This window comes from Hemitrygon akajei, chromosome 21 (genome assembly GCF_048418815.1).
Source record: "Hemitrygon akajei chromosome 21, sHemAka1.3, whole genome shotgun sequence".
In the NCBI taxonomy this organism is placed as follows: domain Eukaryota; kingdom Metazoa; phylum Chordata; class Chondrichthyes; order Myliobatiformes; family Dasyatidae; genus Hemitrygon; species Hemitrygon akajei.
Window position 1 is genome coordinate 20,325,616 of NC_133144.1, and position 22,494 is coordinate 20,348,109.

At 39.6% G+C, this 22,494-nt stretch overlaps 1 protein-coding gene across 6 annotated transcripts in view; it reads left to right on the plus strand.

The window, feature by feature from the left end:
* The window catches only part of LOC140714138 (cytoplasmic polyadenylation element-binding protein 1-like), a 95,182-nt gene that overhangs the window by 60,800 nt on the left and 11,888 nt on the right, over positions 1-22,494 (plus strand). For 5 of the 6 annotated variants that reach the window (XM_073024961.1, XM_073024960.1, XM_073024955.1 and 2 more), the window contains exons 4-8: positions 6,305-6,525; positions 13,389-13,635; positions 15,321-15,434; positions 17,260-17,364; positions 17,971-18,107. In XM_073024961.1, the coding sequence (XP_072881062.1) occupies positions 6,305-6,525; positions 13,389-13,635; positions 15,321-15,434; positions 17,260-17,364; positions 17,971-18,107 (824 nt within the window). The remainder of the gene's footprint in view (positions 1-6,304; positions 6,526-13,388; positions 13,636-15,320; positions 15,435-17,259; positions 17,365-17,970; positions 18,108-22,494) is intronic. The other variant, XM_073024956.1, reaches the window with a different exon arrangement.

The following is a 22,494-nucleotide window of genomic DNA, read 5'->3' on the forward strand; positions in this document are numbered from 1 at the left end:
ATTGTAGATTAAAGGAGACCTTGATCTGTTAAGGAAGTGAGCAAAAAAAAATTAATAAATGTGAGGTAATAAATCTTGTGAAGTCAAACCAACATAGGACTTGTGCTAGGAATGGAATGGCACTGCAGGGTGTCTAATTGAACCAAGTGGTACAAGTGCAGTTTTTCAAAAGTGGCATCAGGAAGAAAGGCTCCATTTTAGCACAGTTGCCTTTATCAGAGCATTGAGTTTTGGAGTTAAGATACTGGTGCAGTTGTACAAGTCATTGGTAAGGCACTAGCTAGAATACTGTACAATTTTTGGTCACCATGTCACAGGAATGATGCATTAAACTGAAATGCAGAACAGATTCAAGTATATTGACAGGGCTGGAGCCTGAGTTTTAGGGAGAGGTTGGGCAGGCTAGGTGTTAATTTCCTGCAACATAATGGGGTGCAACCATGGTGTTTAAAAATTGAAGCACAGATAAGATGGATGGTAACAATTTTTTCTGCAGAGTCTAGGACTAGAGGGCATAGATTTGAGGGGGAAGATTAAAGAGCTGAAGGGCAGTGTTTTACCTTGATGATGACTATGTGGAATGAACTGCCTGAGGAAGTAGTTGAGGCAGATACAATAGCATAATTTAATGCATACTTGGGTAATGTATGGAGCACTGGAGTTTGGAGAGATGGGCCAAATGCAGGCGATTGTCTAACTAGGACAACATTGTCAGTATGGACCAATTGGATTGAAGAGATTGTGGAAGCATTAGTAATGATCTTTCAAGAATTGTGGGATTCTGAAATGTTGTAGAAGACTGGGAATTTGTAAATGTCACTTCACTCTTCCAAGGAGAGGCAAAAGAAAGGAAACAAACGACCAGTTTGTCTGATCTCAGTGGTTGGGAAGATGTTGGAGTTGATTAAGGATGAGGTCTCAGGGTACTTGGAGGCACATGATAAAATGGGCCGTAGTCAGCATGGCTTCCTCAAGGGGAAAATCTTGCTTGACAAATCTGTTGGAATTCTTTGAAGAAATAACAAACAGGATAGACAATGGCGAATCAGTTGATGTTGTGTACTTGGATTTTCAGAAGGCCTTTGACAAGGTGCCACACAAGGCTGCTTAACAAACTACAAGTCTGTAGTATAATAGGAAAGATTCTAGCATGGATAAAGCAGAGGCTGATTGGTTAGAAGTAAAGGGAGCCTTTTCTGGTTGGCTGCTGGTGAAAAGTGGTGTTCCACAGAGGTCTGTTGGGACAGATTTTTTTAAGTCAGTAATTTGGATGACAGAATTGATGGCTCTACAGGGTTTGCTGATGATATGAAGATAGGTGGAGGGGCAGGTAGTTTTGAGGAAGTGAGGGGCTACAGAAGGACAGATTAGGAGAATGGGCAAGAAGTGACATGGGATAGTATCAGGAAATGTATGGTCGTGCACTTTGGTAGAAGAAATGAAAGGGTTGACTATTCTCTTCATTTAGAAAATATAAACTGAGATGCAAAGGGACTTGGGAGTCCTTATGCAGAATTCCCTAAAGCTTACTTTATAAGTTGAATCTGTGGTGAGTAAGGCAAATGTAGTGTTGGCATTCATTTCAAGAGGACTAGAATATAAAAGCAAAGATGTAATGCTGAAATTTCTTTTTCTTTTTACAATATTTTTATTCAGAAAAAAAGATTTACAGTGCAACACATATACATCTTAACATAACTTGTGTACATTCATATATTGTAATAAAATTGATCAAAATGTTATAGCATAACACAAAGGTATACCAATCTGTAATCAAAAATTTAAAGATAGGTCATACATTATTTTAAAAAATTATATATTAAAAAAAAAAGTCAACCCCCCTACCAACTACCAAAGAAAAAAGCTGATGGATGACAATGGATAATTAGAAAAAAAACATTCACTTAAGAAGAGAAGATAAAAATATGCATAAGTCTGTGCACTGTTAAACTTTATAAATTGGAGAAGTAATTTAGGAAAGGTCCCCAAATATCATAAAAAGATTGTTTTGAATTTAAGACTGAACAGCAGATCTTTTCTAAATTTAAATACGACATAATATCACGTAGCCATTGAAGATGTGTAGGAGGGGTAGACTCCTTCCATTTAAGCAAGATTGCTCTTCTTGCTAAAAGAGGTAAAAAAAAAACTAAAACCTGTAGGTTAGGAGTATTTAAAGTTATATCTTCGTTTGCAATAATATCAAACAAGGCAGTATGGGGATTTGGGTCAAATTGGACCCTAAAAAGTTGAGAGAAGGTATGAAATACTTCCCGCCAAAACTTTTCAATTGTAGGGCAAAACCAAAACATATGAATTAAAGAGGCATCAGCAGAGTTGCATTTATTACAAAGTGGAGAAACATTCAGGTAAAAACTGGAGAGCTTCTGTTTAGAAACTTCAAGAATTTATTCAAAGAAAACTTAAACCCCTTATTGAATTATGTGAAAAAGACACTTTCTAAATGGTCCCCTCTTTCTTTATCCCTAATTGGCCAAATTAATTCAATTTTAAAATGAAGATTCTTCCTAAATTTTTATATCGTTTTCAGGCCTTACCAATTTTTATTCCTAAGATGTACTTTGATTCTTTAGATTCAATTTTAACCTCTTATATTTGGAATAATAAACAAGCTCGTTTAAGTAAAGTTTACTTACAAAGAAATAAAGAGATGGGTGGACTAGCCCTACCCAATTTTAGGTTTTACTATTGGGCTGCCAATATTACTTTCTGGTCCTATTATTTTTATTGTAAAGATTGCCCATCATGGGTCTCAGAAGTTAAGTGTGGGGGGAAAAAAATTCCTCTGTCTCTCTTCTTGGATCATACTCTTTTTCAGCAAATAAAACAACATAACATAATTAAGCAAACTTTAAGGATCTGGTCTCAATTTAGAAAATTTTTTGGTTTAGTGAATTTTTCATTATCATCTCCTATTCTCCTTAATTATTTTTTATCCCTTCCATGACTGATAAAGTCTTTAAAGATTGGGATGAATTAGGTATTAAGTGTTTTGGGGACCTATTTACCTCAGGATCTCTTGCTTCATTTGACCAATTGTCAAATAAATTTGCACTCACAAAATCACATTTTTTTATAGATGCCTTCAAATTAGAGATTTTCTACGTTTCCAATTAGCTACTTTTCCTATAGGTTCTGATAAATTTACTGGACAATCTTTTAAATTTAAAACCTTTTGTTAATGGTTCTATTACCAGTATCTAACTTGTTGATTGATTCTAGACAAGACTTTTTAGATAAAATAAAAAAAGCTTGGGAGGATGACCTAAATTGTCAGATTTCTGATGATAGATGGAATAAAATTCTTAAACGGGTTAATAAATCATCTTTCTGTGCTCGTCATTCTCTTCTACAATTTAAAGTGGAAATTTTATAAAGTACTGGTGAGGTCTCACTTGAAGTATTGAGCAGTTTTGGGCCCCTCATTTTAGAAAGGATGTTATGAAACTGGAGAGGATTCAAAGAAGGTTCATGAGTGATTCCAGGATTGAATGGCTTGTCATTTGAAGTGTTTGATGGCTCTGGGCCAGTATTCTCTAGAATTCAGAAGAATGAGGGGTGACCTCATTGAAACCTATTGAATTGTGAAAAGCCTTGATAATGGATGTGGAGAGGATGTTTCCTATGGTAGGAGTCTAAGACCAGAGGACCCAGTCTCAGAGGTGTCCTTTTATAACAAATGAATTTCTTTAGCCAGACAAGTAAATCTGTGGAATTTGTTGCCGCAGACAGCTGTGGAGGCTTTTTATGTATATTTAAGGCAGAGGTTAATGGATTCTTGATTGGTCATGGCATGAAGGGATACCTGGAGAAGGCAGGAGATTGGGGCTGAGGGGAAATTGGATCATCCATGATGAAATGACAGAGCAGACTCGATGGGCCAAATGACCTAATTCTGCTCCTATATCTTGTGGATTTGTGATGTATTGCTCTAACTGAAATTTGTGTTGGATATTTGTAATTCACTACTTCTGTAACCAGGGAGCAGCTGCACTTGTTTGTCATTAATTGTTACTATGAAGTAATTAACTAATGCACTTCAGTCCACATAGGTTTGCACACATTTGATGGGCTAAATTGTGCTTTTACAGCTGTGGAGTCAATTGACCTAGAATCAAGGCTGAGGCTGTATCCACACTGGACCGGATAATTTTGAAAACACTGGTTTCGCGTAAAAACAGTAGGCGTCCACACCAGGTGTTATTGAAAATACCTCCGTCCATATTAAAATGGGTATTTGGGTGAATCACGTACTGGCCATGCGCAGGACACATCTACAGAAAACAAGCGACAGGTTTGGTGTTGAATCTCGCCGTGAAAGATTTGGTGCACGTTTGTCCAATTACAGGCTAGAAAAACTTTTAAAAGGAAATTGCCAAACGGCGGATAGCTGTTGGCTCTCTCGCAGGAGGACTTAAAACTAAAAAAACAAATACTGGAACGTATGGAGGCTACTGACAGGGAGTTCACGGACAGTATGACCTGGCTGATGACGAACATTGAAAAACTGACTAACTCTGTTGCAGAGGGATTTGCAGTGATGAGGAATATGATGGCTCTGTTCTCTCTTCTCCCCCCCCCCCCCCCCTAAAGTTCTTTTCAATGCTACAATACCAGCCTCACAGCCACTACAATAGCTACACATAGGGACACGCAGACCCCCGGGTGGCCCCACCAACATCTTCCCCAGTTCCACAGAAACCTTTCCTACAGCCATAGTCTTTTCACTGATGAAAGGGATGACAGCTACAACTAAATGCAATAAGGCTTGTTGGCAAAAGTGAAATTTGCTGTTATCTCATTTGTTTGTTATTTTCACCATGTCTTTCTGTATTTTGCTGTTTTAACATGTGCAATAAAACGAGTTACTGGGCAAAACTGATTTTATTTTTACCTGAGTAAAAGTGAAACTTAGCCTTTTCACGTCTGTGCCAAACATAAGCTACTACTTAAAAATAACATTTTGGAAGTAGTGACAATTGCATCTATTGAATGTATGCACAAGCAATACATTAATAAAGCACCTTGTTAAATGTATAAAAATGTCTGCATCAGTGTTGTATTTCCATACAATGTTATATTAGGCTGTTACATATCTATTGTCAGAGAAGTACTTGCATAAATGGGTAAACCACCTTTATACAAGGACAGAAAACAGGGCAAAGTGATTATATATTCAGTAAGCTTATGGGTCAAAAGTATGAGTAAATTTCTAACTCTCCTGGCATCAGTCTCGTTGCTGTCTGTTCTGAAATTGTTAGGCTGTGTGGGGCGGGGGGAGGGGGGCGTGGTGTTGAAACACTGTCATACTGCAATGTTGCAGTAATATTCTGCTCGGGGACAGTCTCCTGAAGCCATCTGCCATTGTTGTTGTGTTGGAGATTGCGTTCAAGAAAACAATGAAATGCCATGTTGCAGCCACCATCTGTTCCGGCACGTCATGATTAGTTTTTAAAAAGCTTTGGTTACCCTGTACACACCACCACCCAATTGATGTTTTCAGATTTGCACACTCCGGAAAGCATTTTAAAAAAAGCTGTTTTTGGGGAGGAAAACACTGTTTCAGTGTGGACAGAGGATCAAAACAAAGAGAAAAATCTTTGGTTACGGATTTATCTGGTCTAGTGTGGACGTAGCCTAAATGCAACAGTGATTGGGCCTTGGGTGGAGTTCCCTGATTGCCTATTAATTAGTTACAGTCAAAGGTCTTGATTTGTAAATTTCTCTAATTGGGGAGTTTAAATTCAAACTATCTTTTCAGGTTAGATTTTTTTTTTGAAATCAGGGTTCTGACAGTGACTCCCATTCAAATAGATGCATTGGGATGTGCTGCCTATGAGTACAAAATTCATTATAAGATGGAAATCCTGGCAGGTTGATGAGACTGAGTTCATGACCAGATCGGTCATGATCTTGAATAGTGGAGCAGGCTCAATGATGGCAGACTCCCTGTTATATTTCCTGACTTGCAAAGTCCATGCTGTGGTCAATTTGTCAAGTTTCTTGTTGCAGCCAGTCTGTCTTCCAGCTATACTCCATAATTTGAGTCTGGCAATGATTTCAAGTTGTGATAGCATTTGTAGGAGGTAATGTCTAACAAATTGAGTTTTATGAAGAGGTAACTAGGGGATAGATGAAGATAGGATTGTTAAGTCTGTATGGACTTCTAAGGCCTTTGATAAGGTCCTGCTTGATGGGAGTGCAAGCTGCACCTCTCAGCTGTTTGGAGAAGTGTTTTAATTAAAGCTGTGCATTTTGAAATTGCTCATCTTCCTAATTGCAGTTTTAAGCTTGCTCACTAATCCACTGAGTACTCAGCTGCCTAGAACATCCATTGGGTTCCCATCACCGGATCCAATAGGCACAAGTTATGCTGACCAATTTGCATCATCTTTGCCAAAGCGATTGGATAGTCGTTCCATGTTGGATTCTCGTTCAAGCAGCCCTTCGGACTCGGACACAAGTGGCATCAGCTCTGGTTCGGATCCCCTTTCAGAGCTAATGGTAAGAATTTTCAATTTCAGAAGTCAAGTTGATATGAGTATTAATAATGGTTTTCAAATTTAGTGCAAGACTGGAATGTCTTGATTACTTGGCATTTGTACTTGTGCACCCAATCTGCTTTTTCTGGGTGCATAGTGAAATTTGCAGATTTGTATTGGACTTTAAGATTGGTAGGAGACTTTTAGCTTTGATATGGTGTTTAGTGTCACATTGGGACTTGACTATTCCCACTTTAATATTTGGGTGTCATGCTTTGATAGTGGCTGCAGGCTGTATAATTTCCAACTACATTCTTGTGTAGATCTGTAAAGGTGAGTGCCTTTGCTAAAATGTTAATGTTGACTTATTCTACAACAAACATGGGTCATAGAAATGCATTTTTGTTTTGTAAGAGTGAGATCAAAGCTAATTTTACCTATTTTTCGAGCTTCCTATTAGCAGTAACAAGTGTGATATTTAGTGTTTTAATACACAAAGATTGAATAGTCTGGTATGTCCTCAGACTGGAATATCTGACATAAATTTGCTACTGTAGTGGTCCCTTTCCAATTGGAGGGGTCTGATTGAAGGATGGTGAGGAAATAGATGAATTAGCAGATTTTTGCATTTATTGCTATTGATATGTCAATGAGCTAATGGAGAATTTGTGAAATTGCACCAATTATGTTGAGCCATTTGTAAAAAGAAAAAAAATGCTGTAGTTCTTGATGGAATTATAGAAACATAGAAAACCTGCAGCACAATACAGGCCCTTTGTCCCACAAAGTTGTGCCCAACATGTCCCTACCTTAGAAATTACTAGGCTACCCATAGCCCTCTATTTTACTAAGCTCCATGTACTTATCTAGAAGTCTCTTAAAAGACCCTATCGTATCCGCCTTCACCACTGTTACTAGCAGCCCATTCCACGCACTCGCCACTCTACACGTTTTTTTTAAACTTACCCCTAACATCTCTGTATCTACTCCCAAGCACCTTAAACCTGTGCCCTCTTGTGGCAGCCATTTCAGCCCTGGGGAGTGGGGGGAGCTTCTGACTATCCACACAATCAATGCCTCTCATCTTGTATACCTCTATCAGGACACCTCTCATCCTCTGTCTCTTCAAGGAGAAAAGGCCGTGTTCACTCAACCTATTCTCATAAGGCATGCTCCCCAATCCAGGCAACATCCTTGTAAATCTCCTCTGCACCCTTTCTATGGTTTCCACATCCTGTAGTGAGGCAACCAGAACTGAGCACAGTACTCCCAAGTGGGGTCTGACCAGGGTCCTGTAGAGCTGCAACATTACCTCTAGGCTCCTAAATTCAATTCCACGATTGATGAAGGACAATACACTGTATGCCGCCTTAACCAGAATCAACCTGTGCAGCTGCTTTGAGCGTCCTATGGACTTGGACCCCAAGATCCTGCTGATCCTCCACACTGCCAAGAGTCTTACCATTAATACTATATTCTGCCATCATATTTGACCTACCAAAATGAACCACCTCACACTTATCTGGGTTGAACTCCATCTGCCACTTCTCAGTCCAGTTTTGCATCCTGTCAGTGTCCCATTGTAACCTCTGACAGCCCTCCACACTATCCACAACACCCCCAACCTTTGTGTCATCAGCAAATTTACTAACCCATCCCTCCATATCCTCATCCAGGTCATTTATAAAAAATCATGAAGAGTAAAGGTCCCAGAACAGATCCCTGAGGCACACCACTGGTAACCAACCTCCATACAGAATATGATGCATCTACAACCACTCGTTGCCTTCTGTGGGCAAGCTAGTTCTGGATCCACAAAGCAATGTCCTCTTGAATCCCATGCTGCCTCACTTTCTCAATACCCCTTGCATGGGGTACCTTATCAAATGCCTTGCTGAAATCCATATACACTACATCTACTGCTCTACCTTCAATGTGTTTAGTCACATCCTCAAAATTCAATCAGTCTTGTAAGGCATGACCTGCCTTGACAAAACCATGCTGACTATTCCTAATCATATTATACCTCTCCAAATGTTCATAAATCCTGCCTCTCAGGGTCTTCTCCATTAACTTACCAACCACTGAAGTAAGACTCATTGGTCTATAATTTCCTGGGCTATCTCTATTCCCTTTCTTGAATAAGGGAACAACATCTGCAACCCTCTGGAACCTCTCCCGTCCCCATTGATGATGCAAAGATCACCAGAGGCTCAGCAATCTCCTCCCTCACCTCCCACAGTAGCCTGGGATACATCTCATCCACTCCTGGCGACCTATCCAACTTGATGCTTTCCAAAAGCTCCAGCACATCCTTTCTTAATATCTACATGCTCAAGCTTTTCGGTCTGCTGCAAGTCATCACTACAATACCAAGATCCTGTTCCATAGTGAATACTGAAGTTAAGAATTCATTAAGTGCCTTTGCTATTTCCTCCGGTTCTGTACACACTTTCCCACTGTCACACTCAATAGGTCCTATTCTTTCACATCTTATCCTCTTGCTCTTCACATATTTGTAGAATGCCTTGGTTTTCCTTAATCCTGCCTGCCAAGCCCTTCTCATGGCCCCTTCTGGCTCCCCTAATTCCCTTCTTAAACTCCTTCCTGTTAGGTAATGTTAGAGATATAGAAGATTGTAAGGCTATCTCTCTGAACTTCTTGTAAACCTCTTCTTGACTAGATTTACTACAGCCTTTGTATACCACATTTCCTGTACCCTACCATAACTTCCCTGTCTCATTGGAACGTACCTATGCAGAACTCCACACAAGTATCCCCTGAACATCTGCCATGTTTCTTCCATGCCTTTCCTGGAGAACATCTGTTTCCAATTTCAGCTTCCAAGTTCCTGCTTGATAGTCTCATAATTCCCCTTACTCCAATTGAATGCTTTTCTAACTTGTCTGTTCCTCTCTCTCATGCTATTGTAAAGGAGATAGAATTATGATCACTGTCTCCCACTGAGAGATCTGACACTTGACCAGGTTCATTTCCCAATACCAAATCAAGGACAGTCTCTCCTCTAGTAGGCTTATCTACACATTGTGTCAGGAAACCTTCCTGAACACAACAAACTCCACCCTATCTAAACCCCTTGCTCTAGGGAGATGCCAATCGATATTTGGGAAATTAAAATCTCCCACCACGACAACACTTATTATGACACCTTTCTTGGATCTGTTTTGCTATCTGCTCCTCAATATCTTTGTTACTATTGGGTGGCATATTTTTTTTTTAAAAAACACACACCCAGTAAGAGTTATTGACCCCTTGTTCTTAACCTCCACCCACAGACTCCATAGACAATCCCTCCATGACGTCCACCTTTTCTGCAGCCGTGACACTATCTCTGATCAACAGTGCCACCCTTCCACCTCTTTTGCCTTCCTCCCTGTCCTTTCTGAAACATCTAAAACCCAGCACTTGAAGTAACCATTCCTGTCCCTGATCCATCCAAGTCTCTGTAATGGCCACCACATCCTAGCTCCAAGTACTGATCCACGTTCTAAGCTCATCCACTTTGTTCACAATACTCCTTGTCTGAGAGTGTCCCTTCTCTATCACTTGCTTATCCTCCCTCACACGCTTTCTGTTTGTGAGCCAACCGCCTTTCCCCCAGTCTCTTCAGTTTGGTTCCCACCCTCCCAACAATTCTAGTTTTAAACTCTTCCCAGTAGCCTTAGCAAACCTCCCTTCCAGGATAGTGATCCCCCTGGGATTCAAGTGCAACCTGTCCTTTTTGTACAGGTCACACCTGCCCCAAAAGAGGGCCCAATAATCCAGAAATCTGAATCCTTGCCCCCTGCTTCAAACCCTCAGCCACGCATTTATCCTCCAACTCATTCTATTCCTATACTCAATGTCATGTGGCACAGGCAGTAATCCGGAGATGACTAACTTTGCGGTCCTGCTTCTCAACTTCCTTCCTAACTCCCTGTAGTTTGTTTTCAGGACCTCTTTCCTTTTCCTACCTATGTCGTTGGTACCAATATGTACAACAACCTCTGGTTGTTCCCCCCTCTCACTTCAGGATGTCATGAACGTGATCTGAAACATCTGAATTATGGCAAATATGTGACTATTTTAGTGATATTTGAAATTGGTAAATCATGAGGGTAGTTTACGTATTAGATCTTGAAGGATTGAAAAGCAAAGATCATTCATGTGTAACTGAGCAAGCACTGCTGCTTTTTTGGGCCTTGTCAACGAGATTTGTGTTAGAGAATTTATGTAAGTTTTTACTTAAATAGTACAGATTGAGTACCAGTTGTCTAAAATGTTTAGTGCTAGAAGTGTTTTGGATATTTTTGAATATATAATGAGATGGCTTGGGAATCTCCATTTCTGATATAACTTGTGTGCTACCAGTGAGTAGTCTGTCTTGCACTTGTTCATGACACATGTACTTAACAGCAAAATTATTACATTTCAAAGTACATTTTATTGAAGTATGTATACTTTATGTATCCTTGAGATTCATCTCCTTGCATGCAGCCACAAAACAAAACTCAACTAGAACCCATTAAAATTAAAAGCAGACCAAGCACCCAGAGTGCAAACAATGAAAGCAAGCAAACAGCATTCTGAACTGAAGTTTACAATGCCAGGCATCACTGCAGCTGATCCAGAAGACCTCTAGTTGAAGGCCTTGTTTCAGTCCAGCATAAAGATGAGCAAAGCCCGTGGAGCATGAGTTGAAACATCTTGTTTCTTGCCTCTGACCCCAACTATTTCAACCTGGTCTGGTGTGTAAGCTGTACAAGTCTTGGATTGTTCCTGGTCATGGGCTTGGGCTTCCCCACCTTGATAAGAACAGAATCCAACCTTTCGGATTCTGCTTGGCTCTTAAATTGTCAAACATTGGACCTCAATCAGCATGTGGATAATGAAAGCAGCACAGCAGCATCAGGAGAATACCTGAATCAGCTGATGAACAACAACAGACAATGGCAGGCTTTCAGTCTCCACCTACAATGTTTTTTGATTAAAAGGTTACAGTACACTATTTTTATTTTGGGTTTTATAAAAACAATCGGCATGTAGACTTCAAATCACAAAAGAGAAAATCTGAAGATGCTGGAAATTCAAGCAACACAAAATGCTGGAGGAAGTCGGGTCAGTCAAGGAAAGGTGTAAAGTTGACATTTTGGGCTGAGACCCTTCAGCAGGACTGGAGGGAAAGAAATGAGTAGATTTGAAAGGTAGGGGAGAGAGAAACAAGATGGATGAAACCAGGAGAGGGAGGGAAGTAAGAGCTGGGAAGTTGATTGAAAGAGATGCAGGGCTTGAGAAAGGGGAGTCTGATAGAAGTGAAAAGGCCCTGAAAGAAAGAAAAGGGGTGAGAAGCACCAAAAGGAGGCAAGGAGATGAGGTAAAAGGGGATGTGAAATGAAGGGTTGGGGGCATTACCAGCAGTTCAAGAAATTGATGTTCATGCTATCAGGTTGGAGGTTATCCAAACAGAATACAAGGTGTTGTTCCTCCAACCTGGGTGTGGCCTCATCACGACAGAGGCCATGGATAGATATATCTGAATGGGAAGTGGAATTAAAATGAGTGGCCACTGGGAGATCTCACTTCTGGCAGACGGAGCAGTGCTTGGCGAAATGGTCTCCGAATCTACGTTGGGTCCTACTGATATACAGGAGGCTGCTGTATGACCCCAACGGACTCTGAAGTGTCGCCTCACCTGGAAGGACTCTTTGGGGCCCTGTATAATCTGAATCTACTCATCTTTTCTTCTCGGCCCAAAGTGTTGACTGTACTGTTTCTCTCTCTCCGCCCCTCCCCCACCCAATAGATGCTGCCTGGCTTGCTGAGTTCAGGTGTTACATTTTCATCAGCAATGATCTTGGCAAACTGAATGAATTTCTGTTTCATGATCGGACACTTCAAATAAAACTTAATGTCATGCCGTTTCCTTAAATTTCTGCAACCAGCATACTGAATATTCACAATTATCTTCAATTTTCAGTTCACTGGATATCCTTGCTTGTTTCATAATCAGCATACTGTTTAACAGCGTATATTCACTTTACTGACAAATCCACTTTCAATATGATTGACATCCTTGTTCGCTTTGTGCTGTGTTCTATTTTTCATTAACTTCTGTTCATTACATGCGAAGTCACTTCTGAGAACTGTCTGGAGTGTTGAGATCTGCACATTGTCTGGGAACCTTCCTAGTGACCTTGTGGAATTTTCCATTTGTTACATCACGTCAGCATAAAAATTCAGATTCTGGAGATTTTCAGATGGGGGTACTTGTGTTATGGATGGTTGATATTCAGGTGTTAAGGTACCAGGTAGTGAATTCATGAAAATGGAAAGGAAAAATGCAGAATGTTTATGTAAAAAGTGAATGTCAGTATTTATAAAATTAAAATGCTTTGTCAATTTGACATTAACATGAATATGGTTGAAAAGATGGTATAATGCACAGTCCCGGTCACTTTACCTGTACTGTGGGTGCAGACAATCCCAATTTAGTGCATGATCCAAAATGGTTGCATGTTTGCATTTAAATTGAATTGATAAATGGTATTGAAATTCAGAAATTTCAATTAAAAGTTGAAGCTTTCACTTTTAAATGTGTTGAATGCCTAAATTGCTGTAGCAAAATCTTATTTTGATGAACATCTAATAGAAATGCTAACATCAGAATAATTTGTATCTGCTGCAATTTTTAAACTTGGACTAGGACTTTATTCTTTAAGACAACTAGTTTGTCACTTGCTTTTATACTTGAATTCTCAAGTTTAGGGTAAACTTTAGGGTCTCTGCATGATTCCTTGATAACCAAAGATTTAATTTAAGATGCAAGTTTTGGATAGTGGGGAAAAATCTTGGTATACCAAACATGTTTTTTTTTAAAATATATAGTCGAGCCTTCGAATTTCTCCTCCAATTTCCTTCCTGCCAATGGGTGGAGCAAACAGGGATTCAATGAAACGGGTTGGTATGAGCCCTCGACTGGATCAAGATCAAGTTTCGGGTACGAATCCAGTGAGCCCTAACCCCTTCAAAAGGTGGTCAGCAAATTCTGGTTGGGCAAATTGGGATCTCTTGGAAAGTCCAGAAGATCCTTTCAGTATTGAAAAAGAGGCTAGACTGCATAGACAAGCTGCAGGTAGGTGGGCACATTCCTGTTTCATTGCTTAAATTCTCCAGTAATATTTTTGTGTATATTCCACATCCCTTATAGTACTGTTTGCTTCTGTAAATATGCAAGGTATCCAGCATTGGTGTCTGGCTTTTTAAGGCTTTTAATCTGCAAATTTAAACAATTTTGATCTCAATTACTGTAATTTTTGGAAGTTGCTTTGAAGTGTTTTGCTTCAATAGGTAGTTGTAGGATTTTTGTGATTGAAAGTCTGATGGTTGTGTATTGCTGTTTCAGTGCAGGGACTTTGCTGTTTAAGTTGAATATGTAGAAGGCAAATGAGGATCTGGGGTTACACTAAATTATTTTTAATAAAATGAGCAGTAATGGCAGATAGAATTTAATCTCAAGTGAGATATTCCTTGGAAGAATGTGGGAAGGATATACACTGAAGATCCATGTGTTCCTCTACTCCTCAAGGCCCAACCATTCATGACAGAAAGAGGATCCCTGCAGGTGGCAGCACATATGGTGTGAAGAAACCAAACAAGGTATCAGCCTTCATTAGCCAGGGCAAATTCTATTGGATCAAGGTTATGGTTCAATAAAGCATTGATTTGTCCACAGTTCTGGACACTACTATATGAAGCTCATGATTGCATTAGTGTGTGCAGGGGAGGTTCACAAGTTAGTGTTTAATTGCTTTTGTAGATTAGGTTTTTCTTTGAAGCAGAGCAGGCTGGGGGGCTCTAGGGTGTAAAAACTAAAGCTGGAACTTTTGTCCAAGAGGTATCCAAAACTAGAGGGTAATAGTTTATGGAAGAAGTTTGACTATTTGAAGAATTGTTCCCTCAGGATGGTTAGTACATAGTGTGCACTACCTGAGTTGTCGCAGGTGCTCTGGATTAAATATCTAGACAAGCACTTGGAATGTCATTGTGTGGAAAGCTATGGACCAGGTATTTGCAATGGATTCAAATAGTTCATACTGCCAAGGCATGGTGGTTTGCAGGGCCATGTTATGCAACTTTGGGTTTCCTGTACCCTTTCTAAACTCAAACTGTGACCAGTAACTTGTATACAAAGTAATGAACATTTGTATCTTTTTGGGTGATATTTTTACTAAATGGGTGCTAATGTTTATCAACATATGTGGGTTGAAATTTAAACTTCATTCTCAGCATTAGTGGTATCCAAATTGCTAGGTATCTGTGCAGTCAAAATGAAAGTATCTATCCAGGTGTATTTGGGTATGGAACTGCAATTTGGTACAAGTTAAACTAAGGTAAATGTTTGAGATTTAATGTTTAATACTGTAATGACTTGAAAGATGTTGAGTAATAAAAGAATTCTGTTGTCACTAATGTTACCTTCACTTTAGCTTTCCAAATTTATTTAAATGTGACAGCTTTAGCCTTGTAGCCACTGACTTAGATTGTAAACTTTCTGGTTTTATGTGAAGTTTCCATGGCTTTGTAGTAATTGCATATAACCAGACAATTTCTGTTCCAGGAAATGACTGTTACCAGCTGCTGTACACAGCATGTCTGAGGCTAGAGCTGCTGCACATTCATCTCTTGCAGTCATGTGGCATGGGTGCATAGTGCAGTTGAATATATATCCAAGATGTCTTTCAGTATTTCAAAGTAATGGTGTATGAAGTATGAGTACTAAGAAATGCAACTCCCTTGACTTTTCCATCTTTTCTAAAGCAATGAGTGAAGCCTCATTTACATGGAGAGGCCAGCTGCCACCCCGGAATTATAAGAACCCAATCTATTCCTGCAAAGTGTTCTTAGGTGGTGTGCCCTGGGACATAACTGAAGGTAACTATCAGCTCTTGTATGTCTTGAGTGTACAGTATATCAAATGTCTAAAATGCTCTTCCATAGCTAGCTAATATTTGTAGTAGTAACATTTGGCTGATACCCAGGTAAATTTTTTGACCATTACTATCTACTGAATATTAGTGTTGCTTTTCTCTGAAATAGTTGCTTGATTATCTGCACTGCATGGAATTACAACGGCACAGAAGATGCCATTTGCACTTGAGTTCAGACTAATGTTTAACATTAGTTTCCTCTTAACTGTCTTGGTATCCCAAAGGCCTGCAGTCATTAAAACACTAATTTATTTCTAAATCCTAGATGACTCTGATCTTGTCATTAGGCATCGCATTCCAGTTAGCAGTAATTTTCTATTAAATATGTAATTCAGACTAATTATACACAATGACTAAGAATTGTCAAACCTTCATCTCAAAACCAATGAAACAATACTGATTTGAATACATGTAATTTGGGCTATCAGTGAATGAATAGGTATTAAACAGTTTTGGATACTTTGGTCACTGTCCAATTTCAATTAGACAACTAATAGTGGCTTTAAGTATATTTTATCATTCTTATTAACCTGTTCCATTCCAATTAAATTGAACTTGCCTTAATGACTTCGGAGACGATTGAAAGTTTTTAACTTGGAGTCTGAGGATTTTCAGAGCATTTTGTTTCATCTTTCTGTAATGCTGGCAATGAATGGTTTTATTGCCTTCCTGTCTACTTTTAGTATAAAATTCTGATCCTCATTTCCAATATTATTCATATTTCTAAAGCTGCTGTCTTAAAGGTAAAATTACGATTTGCACTTTGACCACAACTTCCCCTCAGTTACCACGTAATTTGGGCGTCCTATCAACTTGATTATCTTAACACTTCATCGAGGGTCAACACGCAGTGGCATAGTGGTTAGCATGATGCTTTACGGTACAAGAGACCTGTGTTCAATTCATGCTGTTGTCTGTCAGGAGTTTATACATTCTCCCCATAACTGTGGGATTTCTCTGGGTGCTCTAGTTTCCTCCCACAGTCCAAAGATCTACTGGTTAGTAGTTAATTGGTGGTTATAAATTGTGCTGTGATTAGGCTAGGATTAAATTAGGGGTTGCTGGGTGGTGAAGGTCTGGTAGGGCCTATTCTGTGCTTTTTCTCAAATAAATCTTCCTCTTGAATGTAGTATTTAGTGATATGCAAAGTATTCCTGAAAACATAGAATGGTGGAGGGGTTAAGGAGAAGGAAATAGTACTATTTTTCACACCGTTGGGCAAATGATTCATGGACTGCATGTATAATCCTAAATTTTGGTGGTAGTGTATTTTTGGGTTTTTTTTTTATCACAGTGAGTATCCTGCACTTTAAGCTGTTCATTTAAGGCATTCATGAAACATCTCCTTGATCAAAATGACTTTGTCCAGTAGTGATTCAGGTGCAAAGGTGGAGCAAACATCCTGTGTTCACCCCTGTTGGGCACTGGCAGATATCTTGAGCAAGCTAAATTTTGAAGACTATTATAAAATAAAATTTGCTGATTTTTGACCTGAAGCTTGTAATTAATCTTGGGTGAGTCAGTGATTGAAACTAATACCTGATTCTGCTCTAAGAATGTTATGTTTCTAGTGTTTACCAAATTTCAGTCTCGAGCAAATGTCTTTTGTTAAAATTGTGAATGTGAAGAGATGACTTCTAAATTAGAAGTTATGACCATCTTGTTGCGATCACTAAGATGTTAGACATTTTGTGGCTTGTGCTTTTGGGTTTGTCATGACATTTGGCAGAATTCTATTTATGGTTTTTAATGGTTTCTTTTATCCTTAGTGGGACTGATAAATACTTTCAGAGTATTTGGTTCACTGAGTGTGGAATGGCCGGGTAAGGATGGCAAGCACCCTCGATGCCCCCCCAAAGGTAATATGCCAAAAGGTAATGAGAACTGAGATATGGTAGGACATTTTACCTGTTCTGATGTGAACACATCATCACTACGGTTGTGGGTCAGAGCACTGGTATGCATGCAGGTACAGCGGATGCCAAGTCACCTTGTATAGTGAGTAAAGGCATTTAAGGCTTCATGGGTTGAAACAATCAATCTTGTAGCAAAGCTATTTTTTAAATTTAAAGCACAGCAGTACATTTTTAGCCTTGATTTATAATGTAATAGAAATAGTGAACTATCATCTGTACAAGACTCAATTTTACAGGCTAATATGAAAATGGTGTTTTGCATCAAACTCCGTTAACTTGACTGACAGTTGCAGAAACTAACAAGTCTGGTTTTTTGTACTAACTTGCTAAATGTATACCTGAATAGCATAGCCTCTAATGCATTTATTTCAAGTGCATTTTGGGATGTTGAAACCCAGTTTCAAAATACAAACTTATGCATCTTTTTGTGCATAACTTACCATTTGTAATTTCATTGTCTGGTTTTTGCTTTGTAGGTTAATAAGATGCACTATGTTAAGCTCTTCTGTTTCCCAATGCAAGAACTTAAAAATTGACTAAATTGGTTAACTCTTACATTGCTAGGTTATGTCTACTTGGTTTTTGAATCCGAGAAGTCTGTGCGTGCATTACTGCAATCTTGCACACATGATCTTATGAGTAATGATGGTGCAAGTGAATATTATTTCAAGATGTCAAGTCGCAGGATGCGCTGCAAAGAGGTATTTTGGGTGTTGTTGGTGTTGTCTTTTAAATGTTTTTACTAATGTCTTTGGGGAAAATTGATTTTGCCTACAGTGTACACAATAGTTTGATCTACAATTGCATAGTAATAACAAGAAATACTAAAAGTTGAGTACTGAATGATAATTTGATCTCTTTTAAAGTGGCCAAATATGCAGTCTGCTTCAAAAGGCTCTGGAATTTACTTTCAACTGAGATTATTTCTCATAGGCCTGGGAGAAATGCGTTAATAGATGCTTTACTATCAGAAACAGATTACTATCACAACATGTGATAAATTGTTTTGCTGCAGCATTGCAGTACAATGACAAATCTATAAATAAAAATGGTACAAAAGGTAATGTTAATCGGGTTACTGGCAGAGGGGAAGTTGTTCCCAAAGTGAGTATGCTTTATCATTTGTGGCTGCTGTTGATCAGTCAGTAGTAACATTTAAGCTAAGTTACTGTTTTGAGGAAATTTGTACATTGTTTTTACCCAGGCCATCTGTCCTGAGTGCTACACTGCTTGCTGCACTTGACTGTTGGATCTGAGGAGGAAACAGTTTGGCTGGGGTTCAGTCAGTAGCAGTGGCTGTGGGAGGGAAAAATAGTGGCTAGGGTTGTTTTGCAGACCATCCTGTAGGTGTGGGTTATTAATTGACAGTGGCACTCCCATTATCTCTCCAGATTAGGAATACAGCTCCAATTCTTAAACAGAGGATCAGGGATTTCACCCTCTGGTATACTGTTCACTCATAAAGCCCTAAATGATGGCTCATAGCTGAGTAAGGACACAAGCTGGTTTGCATGGGGAGCCAGAAATCATGTTTATTTTGAATCAATTTTATAAGGTCATAAAGGCCCAGGAGCAGAATTAAGCCATTTGGGCCATTGAGTCTGCTCTGCCATTTGGCCATAGCTGATCCATTCCCCCTCAACCCTATTCTCCTGCCTTCTTCCTGTAACCCTTCATGCCTTGACTAATCAAGAATCTATCAACCTTTATCTTAAATATACCTCATGACCTGGCCTCCAGTGAATTCCAGATGCACTGCATTCTGGCTAAAGAAATTTCTCTAACCTATATTCTAAATTAGATGTCCCTCAATTTTAAGGTAGTGCTTCTGGTCCTTGACTCCTTCACTGTAGAAAACATCCTCTCCACATCTATTTGATCTAGACCTTTAAGCATTCTTTAGGTTTTAATGAAATTCCCTCATTCTAAATTCCAATGAGTGTGGGCCCAGGGCCAGCAAATGCTCCTCAATAAGTCTTTCATTCCTGAAGTCATTTCATAAACCTCTGAACCCTCTCCAATATCAGCACATCCTTTCCCAGACAAGAACCCAAACCTGTTCATACTCCCAAGTGAGGCCTTACCAGTGCCTTGTACAGCATCAGCATTGCATCCTTGATTTTATATTCTAGTCTTAAAATAAATGCTCACATTGCATTTGGCTCCTTCACTGCCAACACAACTTGCAAGTTGATCTTTAGGGGATTCTACACAAGGACTATAAATCTCTTTGCACCTCCAATTTTTTGAATTTAGAAAACAATCTACACTTGTATTTCTTCTACCAAAGCACATGACCATACACTTCCTGACATTGTATTCCAGCTCACACCTTTTTGCCCTTTCTCCTAAACTAAGTTCTTCTGTGGCCTCCCTACTTCCTCAACACTACCTGCCCCTCACTATCTTCGTGTCATTCACAATGCTGGCCACAAAGCCATCAGTTCTGTTGTCCAAATCAATATCGTACAATGTAAAAAGTGGTCTCCACACAGACCCTGCAGGATACTACTAGTCACCAGCAACCAATCAGAAAAGGCTCACTTTATTACCATCTTCGCCTCCTGCCAATCAACCAATGCTCTGTGCTAGTATCTTTCCTGTAATACCATAGGCTCTTATTTTGCTAAGCATCCTCATATGCAGTACCTTGTCAGAGGCCTTCTGAAAATCCAAGTACACCACATCCACTGATTCTTTGTCTGTTTTGCTATTTCCTCAAATAATTCTAACAGGTTGTTCAAGCAAGATTTTTCCCTTAAGGACTTTGGCTATTTTACCATGAGCCTCCAAGTATACCAAAACCTCATCCTTGCTAATCAACTCTATCTTCACATCTGCTGAGGTCAGGCTAGCTAGCTTATCTTCCTTCTGCCTCTTCCCTTGAACAGTGGTAATATTTGCAAATTTCCTGTCCTCTGGAGGCATGCCAGAATCTAGTGATTCTTGAAAAATCATTACTAATGCCTCCACAATCTCTTCAGCTATCTCTTTCAGAAACTTGGGGTATGATCCACCTGGTCTAGGTGGCTTATCTTCCTCAAATCTTTCAGCTTCCCACACAGCTTCTCCCTAGTAACAGCAGCTACACTCACTACTTAATCTGGCATTCTTGAATCTCTGGCATACAACTGGTGTCTTCCACGGTGAAGACTGATGTAATATACTTGCGTTCATCTGCCATTTCTTGTCCCCATTACAACCTCTTCATCAATTTCCAGCAGTCCAATATCTACTCTTTGTATCTGGGGGTTAAAAAAAAATCTTGTGGTATCCTTTGATATTATTGGCAAGCTTACCTTCATATTTCATTTTTTTTGCCCCGATAGCTTTTTGGTTTCTTTCTATTGATTTTAAAGTTTTCCCAGCCTCTAACGTCCCACAAATTTTTGCTCTATTTTATGCCCTCACTTTTGCTTTCATGTTGGTTTTGGCTTCCCTTAATAGCCATGGTTTTATCATCTTGCCTTTAGAATACAACTACTTTGGTATGTATCTATCCTGCTCCTTCCAAGTTGCCCCCAGAAACTCTAGCCATTACTGTACTACTGTCATCCTTGCTAGTGTCCCCTTCCAATCAGCTTTGGTCAGCTAGTCTCTTGTGTATCTGTACTGATACATCTGACTGTAGTGTCTCAAATTTGCAGAGTGAATTCTATCAAATTGTGATCACTGCCTCATAAGGGTTCCTTTACCTTCCTAATCAAATCCAGTTCATTGCATAACAACCAATTGACAGTATTGATCTTTAAAAAAAAACCCATCTCATAACTTCTGAGTCCAAAATTAGCTCTGATCTGATTTCTCCCCCCCTCCCCCCCAGTCTGCCTGCATATCGGAATTTCCTGTGACTATCGCAACATTGCCCTTTAGACATGCATTTTCTATCTCCTAGTGTAAATTGTAGCCCTCATCCTGGCTACTATTTGGAGGTCTGTGTATAAATGCCATTAAGGTCGTTTTACCTTTGCAGTTCCTTAACTCTACCCACAATGACTCTTGTCCTTGGTCACCTTTCTAAAGATTTGATTTAAATTTTTACCAACTGAGTTGCCCTACCCTTTCTGCCTATCCTTTGATACAGTGCATATCATTGAATGTTAAGCTTCTAACCATAACCTTTTAGCCACGACTCTGAGACACCCATAGTCATACCTGCTGATCTCTGACCACGCTACAAGATAATCATATTCCATAAGCTGCATGCATTCAAATACAGCTTCAGTCCTGTATTGTCATCCTTTTAATTTGGTCCCTGTTACAGTGCAACTAAACCCACTGATTGTAATTTTGTCCTATCTGACTATCCTTCCTGTTATTACACAATTTATACCAATTCTCTATTATTCTGGTTCCTAACCTTATGTCAAATTAGTTGAAACCCTCCCCAACAGTTTTGGCAAACCTACCCACAAAGATGTTGGTCCCCCTTAGGTTCAGGTGTATTCTGTCCCATTAGTATAGATGATATCTCCCCCAGAAGAGATCCTAATGATCAAGAAATCTGAAAGCCTACCTTCTGCACTAGTTTCTCAGCCATGCATTTATCTGCTAAATTGTACGATCCTTGCTGTCACTGCTGTTTGAGATTACTATCTTGGTGGTCCTACTCGGCTTTCTACCTAGCTCCCTGAATTCTCTCTTCAGGACTGCCTCTTTCTTTCTTCTGCCTGTCATTTGTGCTAGTATGTACAAATACTTCCGGCTACTCAGTTTCCCCTTGGAGAATGCTGTGGACCCAATCCAAGAGATCCTCGACCCTGGCACCTGAGAGGCAACATGTCATCCAAGTGTCTGTTGTGTCCATAGAAGCTCGCGTCTACTCTATGTAATCCCATATAAGACTAGAAGACATGGGAGCAGAATTGGGCCATCTGGCCCATTGAGTCTGCTCTGGCATTCAATCATGACTGATCCTTCTCTCTCTCCCTCCCTTCCCTCCCTCCCCCCCCCCCCCAAAAACCACCTCAACCCCAGTTCCCAGACTTCTCCCCGTAACCTTTGATGCCATGTCCAGTCAAGAACCTATCAATCTCTGCCTTAAATGCACCCATGACCTGGCCTCCACAGCTGCATGTGGCAACAAAT